The 17,511-nt window shown below is 36.3% G+C and overlaps 1 protein-coding gene across 1 annotated transcript in view; it reads left to right on the top strand.

Moving 5' to 3' along the window:
• The window catches only part of OPHN1 (oligophrenin 1), a 388,053-nt gene that overhangs the window by 112,380 nt on the left and 258,162 nt on the right, over positions 1–17,511 (top strand). Inside the window, exon 3 of the mRNA XM_081278189.1 lies at positions 2,501–2,596. Within this exon, the coding sequence (XP_081134315.1) occupies positions 2,501–2,596 (96 nt within the window). The remainder of the gene's footprint in view (positions 1–2,500; positions 2,597–17,511) is intronic.

Here is a 17,511-nt window from a genome sequence, read left to right on the forward strand (position 1 = left end):
CTTGCTGCCCTCCTGCCTAAGCCTCCCGAGTAGCTGGGATTATTAGGTTTGCATCACTGAACTCAGCCTTATGAATGTTTACAGCAGCTTTATTTACAATTATGAGAAACAAAAAAGACATAAATATGCATGAATAGATGAGTAAATGAACGCATTTTAATATATTTACACAGTGGAATATTACTTAGCAATAAAAAATGAATTGCTAATACACATGATAATGTGGATTAATTTTTGAAGTATTGTACAGACTTTAGTGGACATAAAATGTATGTTTTATATGATTCCATTTTATGAAACTCTAGGAAAATGTAGTGTTGGTATTAGTCCATTTTCTGTTGCTAATAACACAACACTTATAGACTGGATATATTAGAGAAAAGACGTGTATTTTGGTTCATGTTTATGTACGTACAAATATGAGTGGCCACATGCCTTCTTGTTTTCAGAATTCTGAGGTGGTACAGGGCATCATATGGCAAGGTCAAGAGGCAGGGAGTGTGTGTGAATGTCTGTGTATCTCTGTAGTTTCTTCTTTTTCTTATAATTCTACCAGGTTCCAATCATGGGGGCTCTACCCTGATGAACTTGTCTAAATCTGAGTACCTCTGAGGCCCCCTATCCATACACCTTTATCAAATCAAGTTTCCACTCTTATAATAATCTAGAGCTTACATATTGTTTATTATCATTTGGAATGATGATAGATTGTGCTATAAATAGGACATTAAGGCAACATAGTATCTTTTACATATATAAACTGTTCTATAAATAGGACATTGTGTAAATATGATATCTGGGATCTGGGACAAAATGGGTTAACAGATATATGAATCCCCTAAGAATTGTGTTAAAAATGTAGTTTCTGATTTAGGAGGTCTTGGGTGGGGCTTCCAGGTGATGATGCTATTGCTGACCTAAGAATCATTCTTGGAGTAGCAAGAGTCAAGAGGTTGTTTGGCTTAGAGCCCTGGCAGAAAGTCATATTTAAAAATAATTTCTTAGCTGGGCTGAGTGGCCCATGCCTGTAATCCCAGCCAGCCCCAGCAACTAAGTGAGGCCCTAAGCAACTCAGTGAGACCCTGTCTCTAAATGAAATACAAAATAGGGCTGGGGATGTGGCTCAGTGGTCAAGTACTCCTGGTTTCAATACCTGGTACAAAAAAAATTCTCAAAACTGTAGCTAAATAGGATTTTATTTTATATCATTTTAAAAATTTATATACTAGGGGCTGGGGTTGTGGCTTGGCAGTAGAGCACTTGCCTCGCATGTGTGAGGCACTGAATTCCATCGTCAGCACAACTTAAAAATAAGCAAAATAAAGCTGTAAAAAAAGATAAAATAAAACGAATTAAAAAATTATATACTAAAATTCAAAATCATTGACCAAAAATAAAAGCATTTATCCATTTAGATCACTCTGAGACACACACACACACACACACACACACACACACACACACGTACACACACACAATATTCATTGCTTCCTTAGGCAAGGTTCCTTGGTAAATATCCTGTGAACAAGCTAAATCTGTTCTCCTTGTAGGCAATGTTTTAACCCAGGCTGTCATCTGGTTTAATGTGTAAAATGTCCAGGTTGCACGCATGTTGTCATGGGAAGGCCCCTGTAGAGGCAGACTGACCACCTGGCTTCTAGTTCTAGCACTGCCACCTAGGTCTGGGATCTTTAGTGCTATATCTCTAAAATGGAGATACATTCTTTCTTTGTAGATCGATTGTGCATATTTTTATATGAAACGTAAGAATGCATTTATTTCACTGCTTATAATGGAGGTTTAACAAATCCTTAAAGCAGGCCCTTTAGAGTGCAACTATAGGGCCTTGGGCTGTAGCTCAGTTACAGAGCACTTGCCTAGCACGTGTGAGGCACTGGGTTTGATCTTTAGCACTGCATAAACATAAAATAAATAAAAAGTAAAAAGAGTACAACTATAGCCAGGCATGGTGGTCCACACCTGTAATTATAGTAGTTCAGGAGGCTGAGGCAGGAGGATTGCAAATTCAAAGCCAGGCTCAGCAACTTAGCAAGGCCCTAAGTAACTTAGCATGAACCTGTCTCAATAAATAAATAAATAAGAAAGGGCTGGGGATGTGGCTTACTGGTAACACAACCCTGGGTTCAATCCTGGCACCAATATAAATAAAATACATAAATAAAAAGAGTGCAACTATGTAGTTTCAGGTCTTCCAGGCTTTGAGTAAAACTAGTCAGAGAGGAGCAGGGTGTAGCCATGAAGCATATCCCCTAATGTTAAGAAGGACTTCACTAAGCTATCCCATTCTCCTGTTCTTTAATTTATAGTTTAGTTGCTTAAATTTCCTTCTGAAAGTATAATCTTTTGTTTGACTTCTTTAAGTGCAAGTTGCTACCTGTCCAGAACACTTCCTTTGTTCTCTATATACTCTAACAGACATGATGAAAGCAATTAAAGGGTAACAATGTTGACTATTTCTCCTGTCCTCCTTTCTTTGCAGATTACTCCTCTGCTGTTCAGAAATTTTCCCAGACGCTGCAGTCCTTTCAATTTGATTTTATTGGAGACACTCTGACTGACGATGAGATTAACATTGGTGAGTCTTCAGTTTCATGTGGCCATATACCTTTCTCTCTCTTTTTTTAAACCAAGGATTGAACCATAGGTGCTTTACCACTGAGCCACGTTCCCAGCCCTTTTTATTTTTTATTTGTTTAGTTTTTAATACCTTTATTTTATTTATTTGTTTTTATATGGTGCTGAGGATCAAACCCAGTGCCTTACATATGTAAGGCAAGCGCTCTACCAACTGAGCCACAACTTCAGCCCCCCCCCCCCCCCCCCGCCTTTTTATTTTTTTAACACAGGGTTTTGTTAAGTTGCTTAGGGCCTCAATAAATTGCTGAGGTTGAGCTTTTGATCCTCCTGCCTCAGCCTTCCAAGATGTTGGGATTACAGGCATGGGCTACTGTGCCCACCTCTTAAGGTAGGCCCAAGGCTGTGTGGCTTCCTTGGTTTGCAGATACTGAACACTTGCATGTCTTCATTTTGTCTGGTCCAGTGTCCAGTCCCTGGAAGGCTGCTTAGGAAAGATGAGGAAACTTTCTGTTAGTGATTTACTCACAACACAAGCAATCAAGAGCAGGCATGGTGGTGCATACCTGTAATCCCAGCACTCAAGAGGCAGAGGCAGGAGGATGGTTCCCCAGCCTCAAGAACTTAGCAAGAACCTGTCTCTAGATAAGATATAAAAAATGGCTGGGGATGTGGCTCAGTGGTTAAGGGCCCCTGGGTTCATTAACCCCAGTACCAAAAGAAAAAAATAAAAGCCCCAATCAAGACATCTGTAAACCTCCATTGAAGCCCTTGACTCAGTCTGCAGGGGGACTTTCCTTTAAAGCATCTAATGCAGTAAAATAAATATTTCTGTAGTGGATAATGTAAAGAGTGATTTTGTGTATTTTTTAAAATGACCTTTAAGTAGTGTTCTTATAATGAACAAATTCCCCTGGAAAGCTTAAAAATTAGTGTTTATATAAGTACATGTTTTCAGACAACAGGAAGTTGGCATCTCCCTTGGTAAATGGATTGAATAAATTGTTCCATTAGCTGTGTGATGTTGGAAAAGGTATTTTCCCTCTCTGAGTCTCATTTTTGTCCTCTATAAAATGTGGTGAACATCTCAAAGATGTTACCAATGGCTGGGGTTGTGGCTCGGTGGAAGAGTGATTGCCTAGATGTGTGAGTCACTGGGTTTGATCCTTAGCACCACATAAATACATGAAATAAAGTCATTGTGTCTATCTACAACTAAAGATATTTTTAAAGTTTATTTTTTAGTTGTACACAATACTTTTATTTTTGTTTATTTATTTTTATGTGGTGCTGAGGATCAAACCAGGGCCTCGCACATGGCAGGAGAGCACTCTACCGCTGAACCACAACCCCAGCCTCCTAAAAATATTTTTTTAAAAAGATGTTACCAAGATGAAATTAAACAGTGGAAGTAAACGAAACTCTGTGTTTGCTTTAGTTGTTATGAAGTTAAAGCAAGAGTCAACAAACTGTGGCCCTTGCGTTAAGGGCAGTCTATCACCTATTTTTGTAAATCAAGTCTTACTGGAACACAGTTACCATTATTTTCAAGTATTATCTATGGGTATTTTTTATGGTACAACAGCAGCATTGAGTGGTAGTGACAGTGATACATGGCCCTCAGTGACTAAAATGTTTACTTTCTGGCTGGTTAAGAAAAAGTTTGCTGACCTTGAGTTAAAGGGGTAGTTTAAAACATTCTCCAGATGAGAACATTGAACCATAGAACTATTATGGATGATCTAATATTACTGGAAAATGTTAATTGTTACATTTATAAGCCCCAGAACTAAAATATAGAAGTGTATTATTATTAATAGGTGCCGGGCTGGGGATGTGGCTCAAGTAGTAGCGCGCTCGCCTGGCATGCGTGCGGCCCGGGTTCGTTCCTCAACACCACATACAAAGATGTTGTGTCTGCCGAAAACTAAAAAAAAAAAAAAAAAAAATTAAAATTCTCTCTCTCTCTCTCTCTCTCTCTCTCTCAAAAAAATAGGTGCCTCCTGTAGTATATTTTAATAACAAAGTATAAAATTATGATAACAAACAGGGTATTCCCTGCACAAAAATAGCTTATTGGATATTGTTTTGTTCACTCTTGTTTTCCCTGCACATAAAGGAGTTCCTGGTATATAATAGGTGCTCAATTAATGTTTGCTAAATGAATAAATAATGGATATATTTGTATTAGATTAATATAGAAGTTATACTTTATTTGTTTCAAAAATTTTACTATTACAATTAGAATTGCAATTAATATTTTTATGAGAGTAAGATTGGTAGATATTTTGGTTAACTGGCTAAGTGAGGTAGTTATTTGAATTTGGATTATTTCCCTATTGATGCCCTTTCATTCTACTTCTGTGTATCTATCCTTGTTCAAGGGCATGACTTATTAAAAAGACAGATCATGGGCTCTGGAGTCAGACAGCCCAAATTTGAATTGCAGCTCTGCAGATTATTAGCCCCATAACTTTTGGAAAGTGATGTCACCTCTTTGAGTATTAATTTTTCTTATACATAAATTGGGGATGAGATAATAAATGCCAAGTATGCACAGTGCCTAAGTAAATGTTAGCTAGTTCAACATTATTGTTAATATAAGATCTGATTTTTTTTGTAGTGATAGAGTTGGAACCCAGGATCTTATACATGGTAGGCAAGGGCTCTGCCACTGAACTATATCCCTAGTCCTGTATTTACTTCTTAAAATAGATTCTGTTTTACCTATCAGTTGATGACTTTAAAGAGTGGAAGATATATGGCACATGCAATTTCATAAAATGCTTCCCATTTCTGCTAGAATGGTGTGACTTTGAACAAGTACCCGTTTGCCTCAAAGTCAAGCAGTAGGCCTGAGTCATTGCCCATGTCACCCTTTATATTGAACTTTGTGTTTCAACTCTTTCACCCCTCTGAAAGTCAGCACAGTTGTAAACTAATGCCATGCTGGAAAAAGTGAGTGTGTGAGCTTGAGTATAGTGACTTTCAGACCAAAATAAAATCTGGCACTGCCAGATTCCTGGGGGTGTCTGTGGGCTCCATGAGAGCTGTTGCCTGTGACATCTTTGATTCTTGATGTATAATTTACAATAACTCTTTAACTCACTCATCATTTGCCTGCCAATTTCAGGAACTCCTAATTATCATCTGCCCATTACTCTAAGGAACTGACTTTTATTAATGGGAACTGAAGAGAGATTTTGAAAATCCATTGGCCTATTATGGTCATTATCCTTGTTGAATTTATCATTTTAAAAACTGGGATTTGTGGTGGGAGTGAGAGGAAGAGCCAGTGCTCCAACAGCTGAGGCTGAGACTCTTTGGGGCTTTGAGAAGAAATCTTGGGGGCCGTACTGGGTGGCTACTGTTGGGAAACTACAATTGCCCTAGAAGCTGAGACAGCAGAGTGTGCCAACCCTTTAATCACCAACATTACTGGCCTTGCCTCAGTAAATCTTCTGTTTCACTGGAAAAAATCATAAAAAGTATAGTAAGATGGAATATTGGGTTGCGTTGTTAGATCTCACATTATATGTGCAGAGGGCCTTTCCATAGTATATTTTTTATGACGGCTCCAAGAGGTAACTCAGTAGTGTAAACCCCATTGCAGATCCTAGGAGAGATGGCAGTTACTCTAGAGCACACAGAGGAAAGCCTAAGGCTTCTCTGAAGAGTTTCTTCCCTTGATGATGAACTCTAGGACCTATCCTGAACTCTCTGTGTATAGAAAGGACTAGTGGGAGTTGGTGTCTCACTGCATATTTATCACTTCTTTAGAGCAAGATATGTATGCCTTTAGTTGGCATTCTCTGGCTTTTTCTTGACCTCTTTGGCTCAGAAGCCAAAGAAAATCTGACTCAGGTGTTTATGGAATCTGCTTTAGATTTGAGTTTTATTTATTGGCAATGGGATCTTGGCAATGTTACTTGCATTTGTTGAGTTTGTTTTTCTCATCCATGAATTGGAGAGTATAATCTACCTTATAAGGTTGTGAGAAGTGAATCAAAGAATGTGCACACACACACACACACACATACACATGCATATCAGAGAGTATATGTAAATCATTTAGCTCAATGTCTGGCATTAAATTGGTACTCAGTAACTTGTAGTTGTTATTGACTATACTAGAAATGTAGTAGAACTTAATTTATAGGCAAAGGTGATGGTTTGATGATACTTTCCAAATTAACTGCCAAAGGAAAATGTAGAAGCATAAAATGTCAGTATTGGCAGGGACCTTAGAGCATCTAGTTAAGTTATGTCTAATATAGCTTCATATCAGAATCTCCTAGGGATCTTATTCATCCAGAATCTTAGGACCTATCTTAGACCAAAATAATCAGAATCTCAGTGGGCATTGTGGAACCGCAGCACAGGTCTCAGGCCCTTTCAAACTGTGCTCCTTGGGTCCTCAGTGTCTTCCATCCACACAAGCTCAAATTAAGTAGCTTTTTGTACTGTGCTCCCATGTACAAATTTGCTTGAACAATGTAATTTACAGATTAAAAGAGAAAAGAAGTTGATAACTTTTAGATTGCTTGACAAACACATTTTACACAAACTAATGAGAGAGAGAGAGAGAGAGAGAGAGAGAGAGAGAGAGAGATTGAGTTAGTTTATGCTCATTCAACATACTGGAAACTGAGACTTAGAGGTAGGGAAGTAATTGTTGAATGTCTCACACAGCTAGATAGTGCTAGATTACTACTAAAATCTGTGTATTCTAAAGCCCAATTCATTAAATGAACATATTTGGGGTTACTGGGGATTGAACCTAGGGGTGCTTAACCACTGAGCTACATCCCCAGCCCTTTTTTATATTTTGTTTAGAGGCAGGATCTCACTGAGTTGGTTAAGGCCTCGCTAAGTTGCTCAGGCTGGCTTAGTTAAATAATTTTTTTTATTGAGTACCTACTATGAAATATCCTGTCCTCATAGAGCTTCCATTCAGTTAAGTTTCAGGATGAACTTCAGGCAGATGACTTTCTATATCATCATGGAACTAGGAACAAGAAAGAAGAATGTTTCCCACATACACTTAAGAGAATCTCCTTCCTCTTCTGAGGATCCCTGATAGATATTCATTAATTAGTAAATACAGAGTGTCCAATAAGTGCCATAGACTAGGGATCCAGAGACATGAAACAAACCTCCCTGCCCTCAGAGGAACTCATGGTGTATTGAAGGAGGTTGATGAGCAGACAGTTGCAATACAATGTGAAAAGTTCTATGGTAGGGGTAAGCACATTGTAGCCCCTAATCTAGATTGGGGCATGTGTGTGTTGGTGGGAAGGGGCAGGGTGAATAAACATGGAGGCCTTCTTAGAGAAGTTATATCAGAGTCAGTTCCAGAGCTAGGGTGAGGCAAGTCAGGTGGTCAGTGCTCTTATTTAAGGAAGCACTTACTCTCGGCTGACACCTGAGAGTGAATATGCCTTCTTAATTTTTGCAGCCTAGGTGCCTATTCTGCCTCATCCGTGTGCTGGTTCTGATCTCTGTTGAATTTCCGAAGAATGAGTGAGATTTGGGATAAAATAGGCAGAGAAAACAAACATAGAGTGAGATTATCTCTCTTGAAACTAGAAGCAAATTGAATGAATTTAAAGAGTGGAGAGAGGATTCAGGGATAAGAGAGGTATGTAGGGGATAGATTTTCAACAGGTGATGAAAATAAGCAACGGAGGCTAGATATAGAATGGTAAATGATAATCTGTCTCAATGACTTAATAATGGGGGTGGGGCTTGTGGCACACAGAAAAAGACAAGTTCCAATTAAAACCAATATCCTCAAACAGACTCCAGTAATTGTTGCCTTCTGAAATTTGAACCCAGTATAGCCAGAGTATCAGATTTTTTTTTTTTTTTTTGCCAGAAGGAAATATCCAGAAATTATGTCCATAGCATCTCTTTTTAAGTGTTGGCTAATTACACCAAATTTAAAGCACTGTTCAGACCAGACAAAATATACATATGGGCCAAACATGTATATTTGTAGGCTTGTGACCACAGTAGGCTTGTGACCTGGGTTAGATGGTCATGTCTTCAGGACTTGGGATACCTAATGAAAGACTTATGGTTTATTCTGAAGCTTATCAGGGAGCAATAGACAGATGGGAAAAGATCAGGAAGGAGAATTCAGACAGATTCCCTTAACTTTAAATACCAAATATTTGGTGTGTTCCATTGGAGAGCCTTGCATTTTTACCCCAAGTTTCAGTCTTGTCATTTTCAGAGCAGGGTGTCTACCAAGTGAACCCTGGTAGTGAGCATCGCCCTTCTGTGCAAATAGGTTGCTACATCTTCCTCTAAAGTGGCCACTCTTTGGGTTTATCAGGTTTGTTTAAAATCGGTATTTCTTAATCTCAAACTGTAAATTACATTTCCACTTTAGTGACCCTAACATATGTGAAGACCAAACAGATTAAGGTCAGATAGAATGTTCCATCAGCCTGTCCTTAATGCTTTCTGGGAGCTGAGGGCTTAGATAAAGTTTCACATTGTCAGTGAAAAGAATGGGCACATTCTTGGCTTGTTCTCAAATAAATGCACACACGAATGGAGAATTTTGCCAGACTCCCTTAGTCTAGGCAATGGCTTTTCTGTAAAGAATTCTAGCCCACTTCAGGCTTTGCTTGGTGGCAGGACCTTGTGAAGGTTTATGTCAAGTTTTTGGTCTTCAGTTCACATGGCTTCTTCAGATTTTGAGGAAAAGGGACAATGCAAAGGCAATCCAGAGTCCCTCTGGAGCCTGGTCAATGAGATTTTAATTCTGCATGAGTTGAAGCCTTAAGAGGAGAGGGAAATTGGGAGTGTTGGCTTGAAGGATTATATAGCCAGATATTGAAGGAACTGGAAAGAATTGAAAATTTAGTAAGAATACTCATTTTGGGGAGGGTAGCAGGATCTAGTCCAATTTAAAGGTAAGTATCCAAACTGGTTTTGTGACAGGGAAGGAGAGGAACTCAATTAAATTTCAATCAGAGAAGAGATTTCAATCAGAAGAGATTGTACACTTATCCATTGCTCACAATTAACGACAGGTGAAAATAGTTAACTACAAAGAACAGGGAAATCTGATAAGCCATTTTTTTCCCAGTTTAAAAAAAAACACACAAATCAATCTCTGGATTAGTTAATCACAAAATAATTCTTTTAAAATGTTATTTTATTATAAAGGAAGCATAGATACAGCTGCACATAATATGAAAAATGTAAGTATGATTATTTTTAAATTTATGATTTTAAAATATAAATGAAATACTTCCATATAAATATGTAAATACATAGAAATATATAAAGTAACAAAACTGGCCAAAGTATAAAAATAGTTATCAACTTCCAGATATTTTGTAGGGATTTCTTTTATAATTTCATGAAATAAATATTCCCTATCTTATTCACACTGCTTAACAGAAGCAAAGGAACCTGATTTTATGAAATTATTATAACCTTGATCTTAAGTGTCATATGGAAAGAAAATTATAAGCCTGCAAACATAAATAAAGATGAATTAAATAAGACAAGAACAGTGCAGGGATCAATAGTGATAGCACCCCATGAACTATGAAGCATAAGTAATTCAACCCTCTGTTTCAGTTGTACATTTAAAAAAACACGTATCAGAGACAAGGCATTTTTAAATGATGGTCAAAATTTGTTGTATCTACCAATGTAATTTTGTCACAGAAAAAACCAGAATCTGATCAGTATTAACAGACAGATGAAACATATTTAATAATATTCAATGCCTATTCATGACTAGAAAATTATTTTTAAAAATCAGGAGTAGAAATCAATTTCCTTAACCTATTAAAAACAGTTTCCTTTTTTCAAACAGACAACAAATCTGAAACAAACATCATCCTTATTTGGTGTGCTTGTATAAGAGTCCATGCATAAATATCTGTTACAAGCTGAGACAAGGAAAAATATATTTAAAATAAAGAAAATGTAGAAGAATTTGAGTAAAAAAAGTAAAAATCAATACATCTTTTGAGAAAATGGACATTTATGGTATTCATCTGAACCCAAAGAATCTACAGAAAATCTTTTAGAATTCTTAAGACAGCTTAAAAAGTTGCTGGATATAAGACCAACACACTAAGTTTAACAACATTCCTCTATATGACAGTTTAACATGCTAATTAGCTTAAATTAATAATTCAATTTTAATCCAATGAGAATTACTTTAAATTAATAAATTCAATTTTAATCCAATGAGAATTATTACCTTAAATTAATAAATTCAATTTTAATCCAATAAGAATGATTTGAAAAACCTATGTTGTTTTTGTTGTTATTGTTGTTACATGGATAACTTAATTTTTTAAAAAAGAATGGAATGTAATTTTAAAGGGCCCCATATCCATCATCTTGCTCCCCACTTTCATCTTCACTGAGAAATTCTGAAAAAATATTTCTTTTTCTAGGTCTGCTGTTTTGGCTTCTATTAGTAACCTCATCTTCATTTCCAATTCTGGTATTGCAACTTCATGATCATTTTAGAATCAGCCTCAACAGAATGAAATCTCCTATTGACCCCTTGCCAAAGCTGTCACTTTTATCCATTTTCTGTTAGTCTTTTCCTGGATGGATTTTGATCCTCCTATTTTTTTTCATCGAATTTTGAATAAAAGTTCTGCTCAAAAAAAAAAAATAAAATGTTATTTTATTTTTAATGGTTCTTTTTAGGTAAAAGTAAAATAACGTTGGTCTCATTACACTTGGCATGACTATTTACATAGTTGCTTCAAGAATGGTAATTTATCTTATAGGTCTTCTTAAGTTTGCTTTACTGGAAGTTTTCCACGAGGAATCTCAGATCAAGCTTTAAAAAAAAATCTCATGAGGCTAGGAAGCCAAGTCAGGAATTCCCCACCAGTTTTCACCTGCAGTACCTGTAAATTTAGGTGAATTCCAATCTTCTTGAGGTTCCCAAATATCTTAAGGTTTGTGTACCCATCAGGAAGATATACTTTCCCTATTCATTTATAAGGTTGGGAATCTGTATGCCAAGTACCAGGTCAGTTTTTTTCCAAGAATGCTTTATATGCATTGGCTTAATATAACCCAAATTCCTTACAAGGGTCTGATCATATATGATTCAGTGAGCATAATTTTCAAATGTCATTCTAGGCAAAGCCTTTGTTGTAAAACCAATGTTTCAAATCCTGTCCTGGTAACAAAAATGATGGATTCTTATTGACTCCATGCAAGTAATTATATTGATATGGAAATAAGAAACTTTAATAAGATTTTCATGAATGTTTCATTTCAGTTTACAAAAGCATAATCTATTAAATTGTTGTGAGTTATAGATATAGATTATGCTTTTGTAAACTGAAATGAAACATTCATGAATAATACCTTATTTTCTCTTCCAAACCCATCCTGGATTTAGAAAATCTTATTAAAGTTTCTTATTTCCATAGCAAGAAGAGAAATATATCCTTATATATCTAAAAATAGAATACTAAGCTGGGCGTAATAGTCCACACCTATAATCCCAGGAACTCAGGAGGCTGAGTCAGGAGGATTGGAAGTTCAAGGCCAGCCTCAGCAACTTAGTGAGACCCCAAGAAATTAAGTGAGATTATATTTTGAATTAAAAAATGAAAAGAACTGGGGATGTAGCTCAGTGGTAAAGTGCCACTGGGTTCAATCCCAAGTGTTCTCCCTGAAAAGAAAAGAACACTAAAATATCAGTATTATTCCAAGTAATTCCTGAGCCATTATTTATCAGTTAATTTAGTCTTATGTGATTACTTCTTGTTCTCTGTGTTTATTATCTTGTTAATAGTAATAGTCTCATGAACACAGCTAATTTTCTTACTAGAGTTCTTGAAATTCTTGTTCATTGCTATGGTCTCAAAATTCTTTAAAGGATGCCATCAGCAGCCTGTACACAAAAGTACCTGTCATACCTTTCTTTCATGGGATTCTCTTTGTTAAAAATGAAGCATGTTGGCCTGTGGTTGATTTTAAATGTTTTCAGGGAAACATCACATTAAAACAAAAACTATTTATAGATGAGAAAAGTTTTAAAATAGCTGTGGCTAACTTATTAATGGTCATTTCTTAAAAAGTGAAGATCTGATGGAATTCTGTTACAAGAATTGTAATGCAACTGAAAAGAACATGTGGTTTTTACTATGGTATACAAAACAAAAGTCAATCTAAAAAAAGTTTCTGCAAAAATATCTATAAACATTATAATTTACTATGTTTAAAGAAGAATGGATATTGTATCTAATTTACAAAAATGGATGAAAATAATATTTTAAAGAAAAGTTTTTAGATATAACAATGATTCTGACATGATATGCCATGAACATACCAAGCATAGTTAAAATATGTTAAAAATATGTCAAGAATATCAAAGTGATTCAGTAATCTAGAGTAGGTCCTAACTATATGTATATTATCACATTTCATTGGTAAGGAATATGAATCCCTGATTAGAGCCACTGATTTGAAGATCCTAATTTCAAAGAAGTAAAGTTGTATCAAGTTAACTTTTAAAAATAACTGAAATTGGGGCTAGGGACATGGCTCAGTGGTAAAGCACTTGCATGGAATGTGTGAGGCCCTGGGTTCCATCCCCAGTATCACACACACACACACACAAAAAAAAAAAAAACCCTGAAATTAAGACTAACCACACTATATAGTTATTGTCTAATTGGATCAAGCAAGGCAGCACCAGGACTTTGATCAAAAGAAATATACAACAGAGAATGAAGGCATTAACAATTCTCTAAGAGCTTCCTATATAGCATAGAATTTACACACACACACACACATTCATACACCCTATGTTATAAACATATCTTTGGGTTGCATAGGAAACACTATAAAATTAGAAGAGATAATTCATTTTCCCTAAGTTATATATATGCAACCCAAAGCATGATAAAACCAAAAGCATCAAAACTGCACACTGACAATTAAGTACATGATTGTATTCAGACTATGGCCATAAGATATGGCCATAAGGAAAACTTTCATTAATGAAGGACATTTCAAGGAGAAGGAAGGAAACTTGGATTATTATAGCAGGAGGCATTATGGTTTGGATCTGGAATGTCCCCCATAGGCTCCTGTGTTGGAGGCTTGGTCCCCACGCAGCAATGTTCAAAGTTGTGGCTCCCAGGAACTGATAGGAACTGACTGAATCACAAGAGTTTTGGCATCATAAGTGGATTAGTCCATTGGTGGATTAATAATTTGGTGGAATTACCAGGAAGTGGTGTAAACTGTAGGAGTTAGGATCTAGTTGGAGGAAATAAGTCACTGGGGGCATATTATGGAGTGGTATGTCTTGTTTCTGGCCCCTTCCTCTTTCTTGTTAGTAGTGATTGAACTCAGGAGTGTTTAACCATATCCCCAGCCCTTTAATATTTTTATTTTGAGACAAGGTCTTGCTAAGGTGCTTAGGGCCTTGCTAAATTGCTGAGGCTGACTTTGAACTTGTGATCTGCCTGCCTGAGCCTCCTGATCAGCTGGGATTACAAGTGTGCATCACCCAGCTCTTTCCTCTTTCTCTGTCTCTGCTCCCCAAATGCCATGAGCTGAGCAGCTTCCACCACATCCTTCTACTATGATATTCTGCTCTGGTCCCAAAGTATGGAGTCAGCCAGCCATGGACTGAAACCTCTGAAACTGAGGCAAAATGAATTTTTTCTTATCTGAGTTATTTTTCTCAGGTATTTTGTCCCAGTGATGAGAATATGACTAATGCAGCATGTAAATAAGTCTTATGGGAGTCATGAGGAAGGAGAGAAGTGATCATATATGTAAGGAAATGGTGGTCCTTGGCCGGGTAGCCATTTTTCAGAACACAGAGTGGTGAGTAATTTCTTAACAATCATTTTTTCCTGGAGCCCGGGCTATATTTAAGGTCTAAGGTTTATAAATTGGAGCACAACCCAGAATCCTGCAAATAATAATGCTAGTTCCCAGGTTCTCTGAGGTCTCACAGAAGCATTTGACATAGGAGGAAAGTATCCATGTAGAGTGAGGAGAATGCTTGGCATGAGTCTTACCCTCTTTTACTCTTATGGACATTTTTTTTTTTAATTTGGGCATTTTTTTAATTTGTTCTAATTATACATTCTGCTTTCTTTTACTCTTATGGACATTTTTATTTGTTCTAATTATACATTCTGCTAATGTATAATTAGAACAAATAAAAAATGTATTTCGGATGCATTTTGACTCATTGTACACAAATGGAGCACAGCTTTTTATTTCTCTAGTTGTACATTATGTAGAGTCACACCAGTATCTCATGGATATTTAATAGCATACTGCTATGCTTCCTATCTGACTAATCTGGGGACTATTAGTTAGGTGCCAGTCAGGGTCTATCAAGTAGTATAAATCCATCTCAAAGCACTTCTGGGTATTGACTTCAAGAATAAGTGAAGTGTCAGTTTCTTAGTAGCATCCTTCAGAAGGCCCAGGTGTCAGTCCTGATTGCCATTCATTCCTTCCCCATTAAAGGTCTTGCTGATTCTAGTAATCTATCCTGCTAAACTCTGTTTTTCCCTGACACAATCATCATTATATACTCATGGTAATGATACTTTGACCATTCTGGTTCACTTTTCCTCCCGTGGAGATGTTAGGAGTTAGGTACATGGTCTTGGATTTGGCTGTACCTGGATTCAGACTCTGGCCTGTACATTCATTAGCCATATGGTCTTTGGAATTTTTTTTAAATTAATAGTTGAGTTTATTGGTATCTTTGCATTATTATATAAACATACTATATTATAAAAATATGGAAATAGAGGAAAAAGTATAGTAATAGCTATCATTTGCTGAGTAGCTACTATGTGCAAAATGCTTTGCAAATATTACTTAATCTCAGTGCAATTCTAAGGAGGTAGTTTCAGTCCATGAGATGTTAAGAAACTTGTCCAGGATCACGTGGCTAATTGGTTGTTTAAATGTGATTTTAAATCAATTCATCCAGACACCAGAGTTTACACACACACACACACACACACACACACACACACACACACACACTTTCCATAAAGAACCACAATTATTTTGATATACTCCCTGCTTGACCTTTTTTTTTTTGTCCAAGCATATTTTCTGTACATAGTTGAATCATATGTATAATGTTTTTAAATTTTTTTCTAGTTGTAGTTGGACACAATACCTTTATTTTATTTTATTTTTTAATGTGGTGCTGAGGGTCAAACCTAGCACCTCACATGGTAGAGCACTCTACTATATGTGAGCACTCTACCACTGAGCCACGACCCCAGCCCCTCATATATATATAATTTTGATATTCAAATGTTTGTATTATTTTTGTGCAATATGACATAATAGGCATTTTGCTGTGTTCATAAAATTTTGTGTAATGCTCCTCTTTACTAGCTATAATATTAGTCCATTAAGTGGAGGTACTCAGTCATTATACATTTAAGTTTTAAAAAATTATTCATTAGGATTAATAATGTTGAATGCCTACCTTGGACATAAATTTTTATCCTCTTGTCATCAGAATTATTTTTTAGGCATGACTTCCCAGAAATGAATTTATTAGTTAAAAAGGTATAAATAATTGTAAGCCTTTTGACCCATATTGTCAGCTTTCATCAGAAATTTATAATATTCCAGGCCCAGTGGTGCATGGCTGTAATTCCAGTGGCTCAGGAGGGTGAGGCAGGATTGCAAGTTCAGAGCCAGCCTTAGCAATGTACCGAGGCCCTAAACAACTCAGTGAGATCCTATCTTAAAATAAAATATAGAAAAGGGCTGGGGATGTGTCTCAATGGTTAAGTCCCCCTAGGTTCAATACTCGGTACCCCCACCTCCCAAAAGAAGAAATTTACTTTATTTTGGAAGACAGTGTAGACAATTTACTTGACCTTGCTGAACCTCAATTTTCTCATTAATAAAATCATGATGAGTAGTATAATACCTGAGAAGCATATAGCATAGTGACTTTACCTTCTCACTTCTTTAACTTCTTGCTATTTTTCCCTTGAAATTTTCTAGGGATAGTTAACTCTTGCCTGTATCTCCTTTTAATGTTCTGAAACTGCTAGATATTATTGAAGTATGTTACATTTGGTTTTGTAAGCTATGCTTTGCGGGTGGTGGTGGGGGTCAGGGGATGTTGTTGTTGATGGTGATGTTGGCAGTGGTTGTATAGACCTGTTTTCTTCCTTTTCTTAGATATATTTTTTTTAGTTAACATCATTCTAATATAAAGAGAGGGCAAAAGCCAGACCATTTCTTCTTTCTCTTTTGTAACTATTCTCTCCCATGGCACTCTAATGCAAAGTCTGATCTCCTCAATAAAGCTTTTATTTCCTTTCAATTAACTATAGAGAACCATTTGTAAACTTGGCTCTCAGAAGGTGCTGTAATTATCCATGACATTTGGTTAAAAATATATCAGTAAGATACCTGATAAAACCTCATGACTCTCAAGTCAGAAATAAATGTTGTTCAAACGTTTTGCTTTTTCTCTTGAAACAATTTCCAATTCACTGTAGACAGAAGCAAAAAAAGAATGAATGTCAGAACATTTAGGGAAAGAAAACACTATTTGTGGAGCAAATGGATAGATAGAAAAAAGGATGTGACATGGATGCTTTGGCTGTGTCCAGCAACTCTTTGTTATCTTAAAACTGGGGAGAGCATTGAAATGAATTTCCCTATTAACTATGGAGCTAGTTTTGTGACCTGGGACATACAAGTTACAACCTCTGAACTGTGGTTTTCTCATAAAAAAATGTGGTAGTTGGAGTAAGATAGCATATCTGTAAAACTACAAGATCTTTAGATAGTAAGTGACCAGAGTGAAGAAGATATCATGACTTTCTTAAGTAGTTCTTATGTGGTGTCATATACCTCAGTAGACTTTTGACATATTCTGTT

This window comes from Spermophilus citellus (genome assembly GCF_964194105.1).
Source record: "Spermophilus citellus genome assembly, chromosome: X".
In the NCBI taxonomy this organism is placed as follows: Eukaryota; Metazoa; Chordata; class Mammalia; order Rodentia; family Sciuridae; genus Spermophilus; species Spermophilus citellus.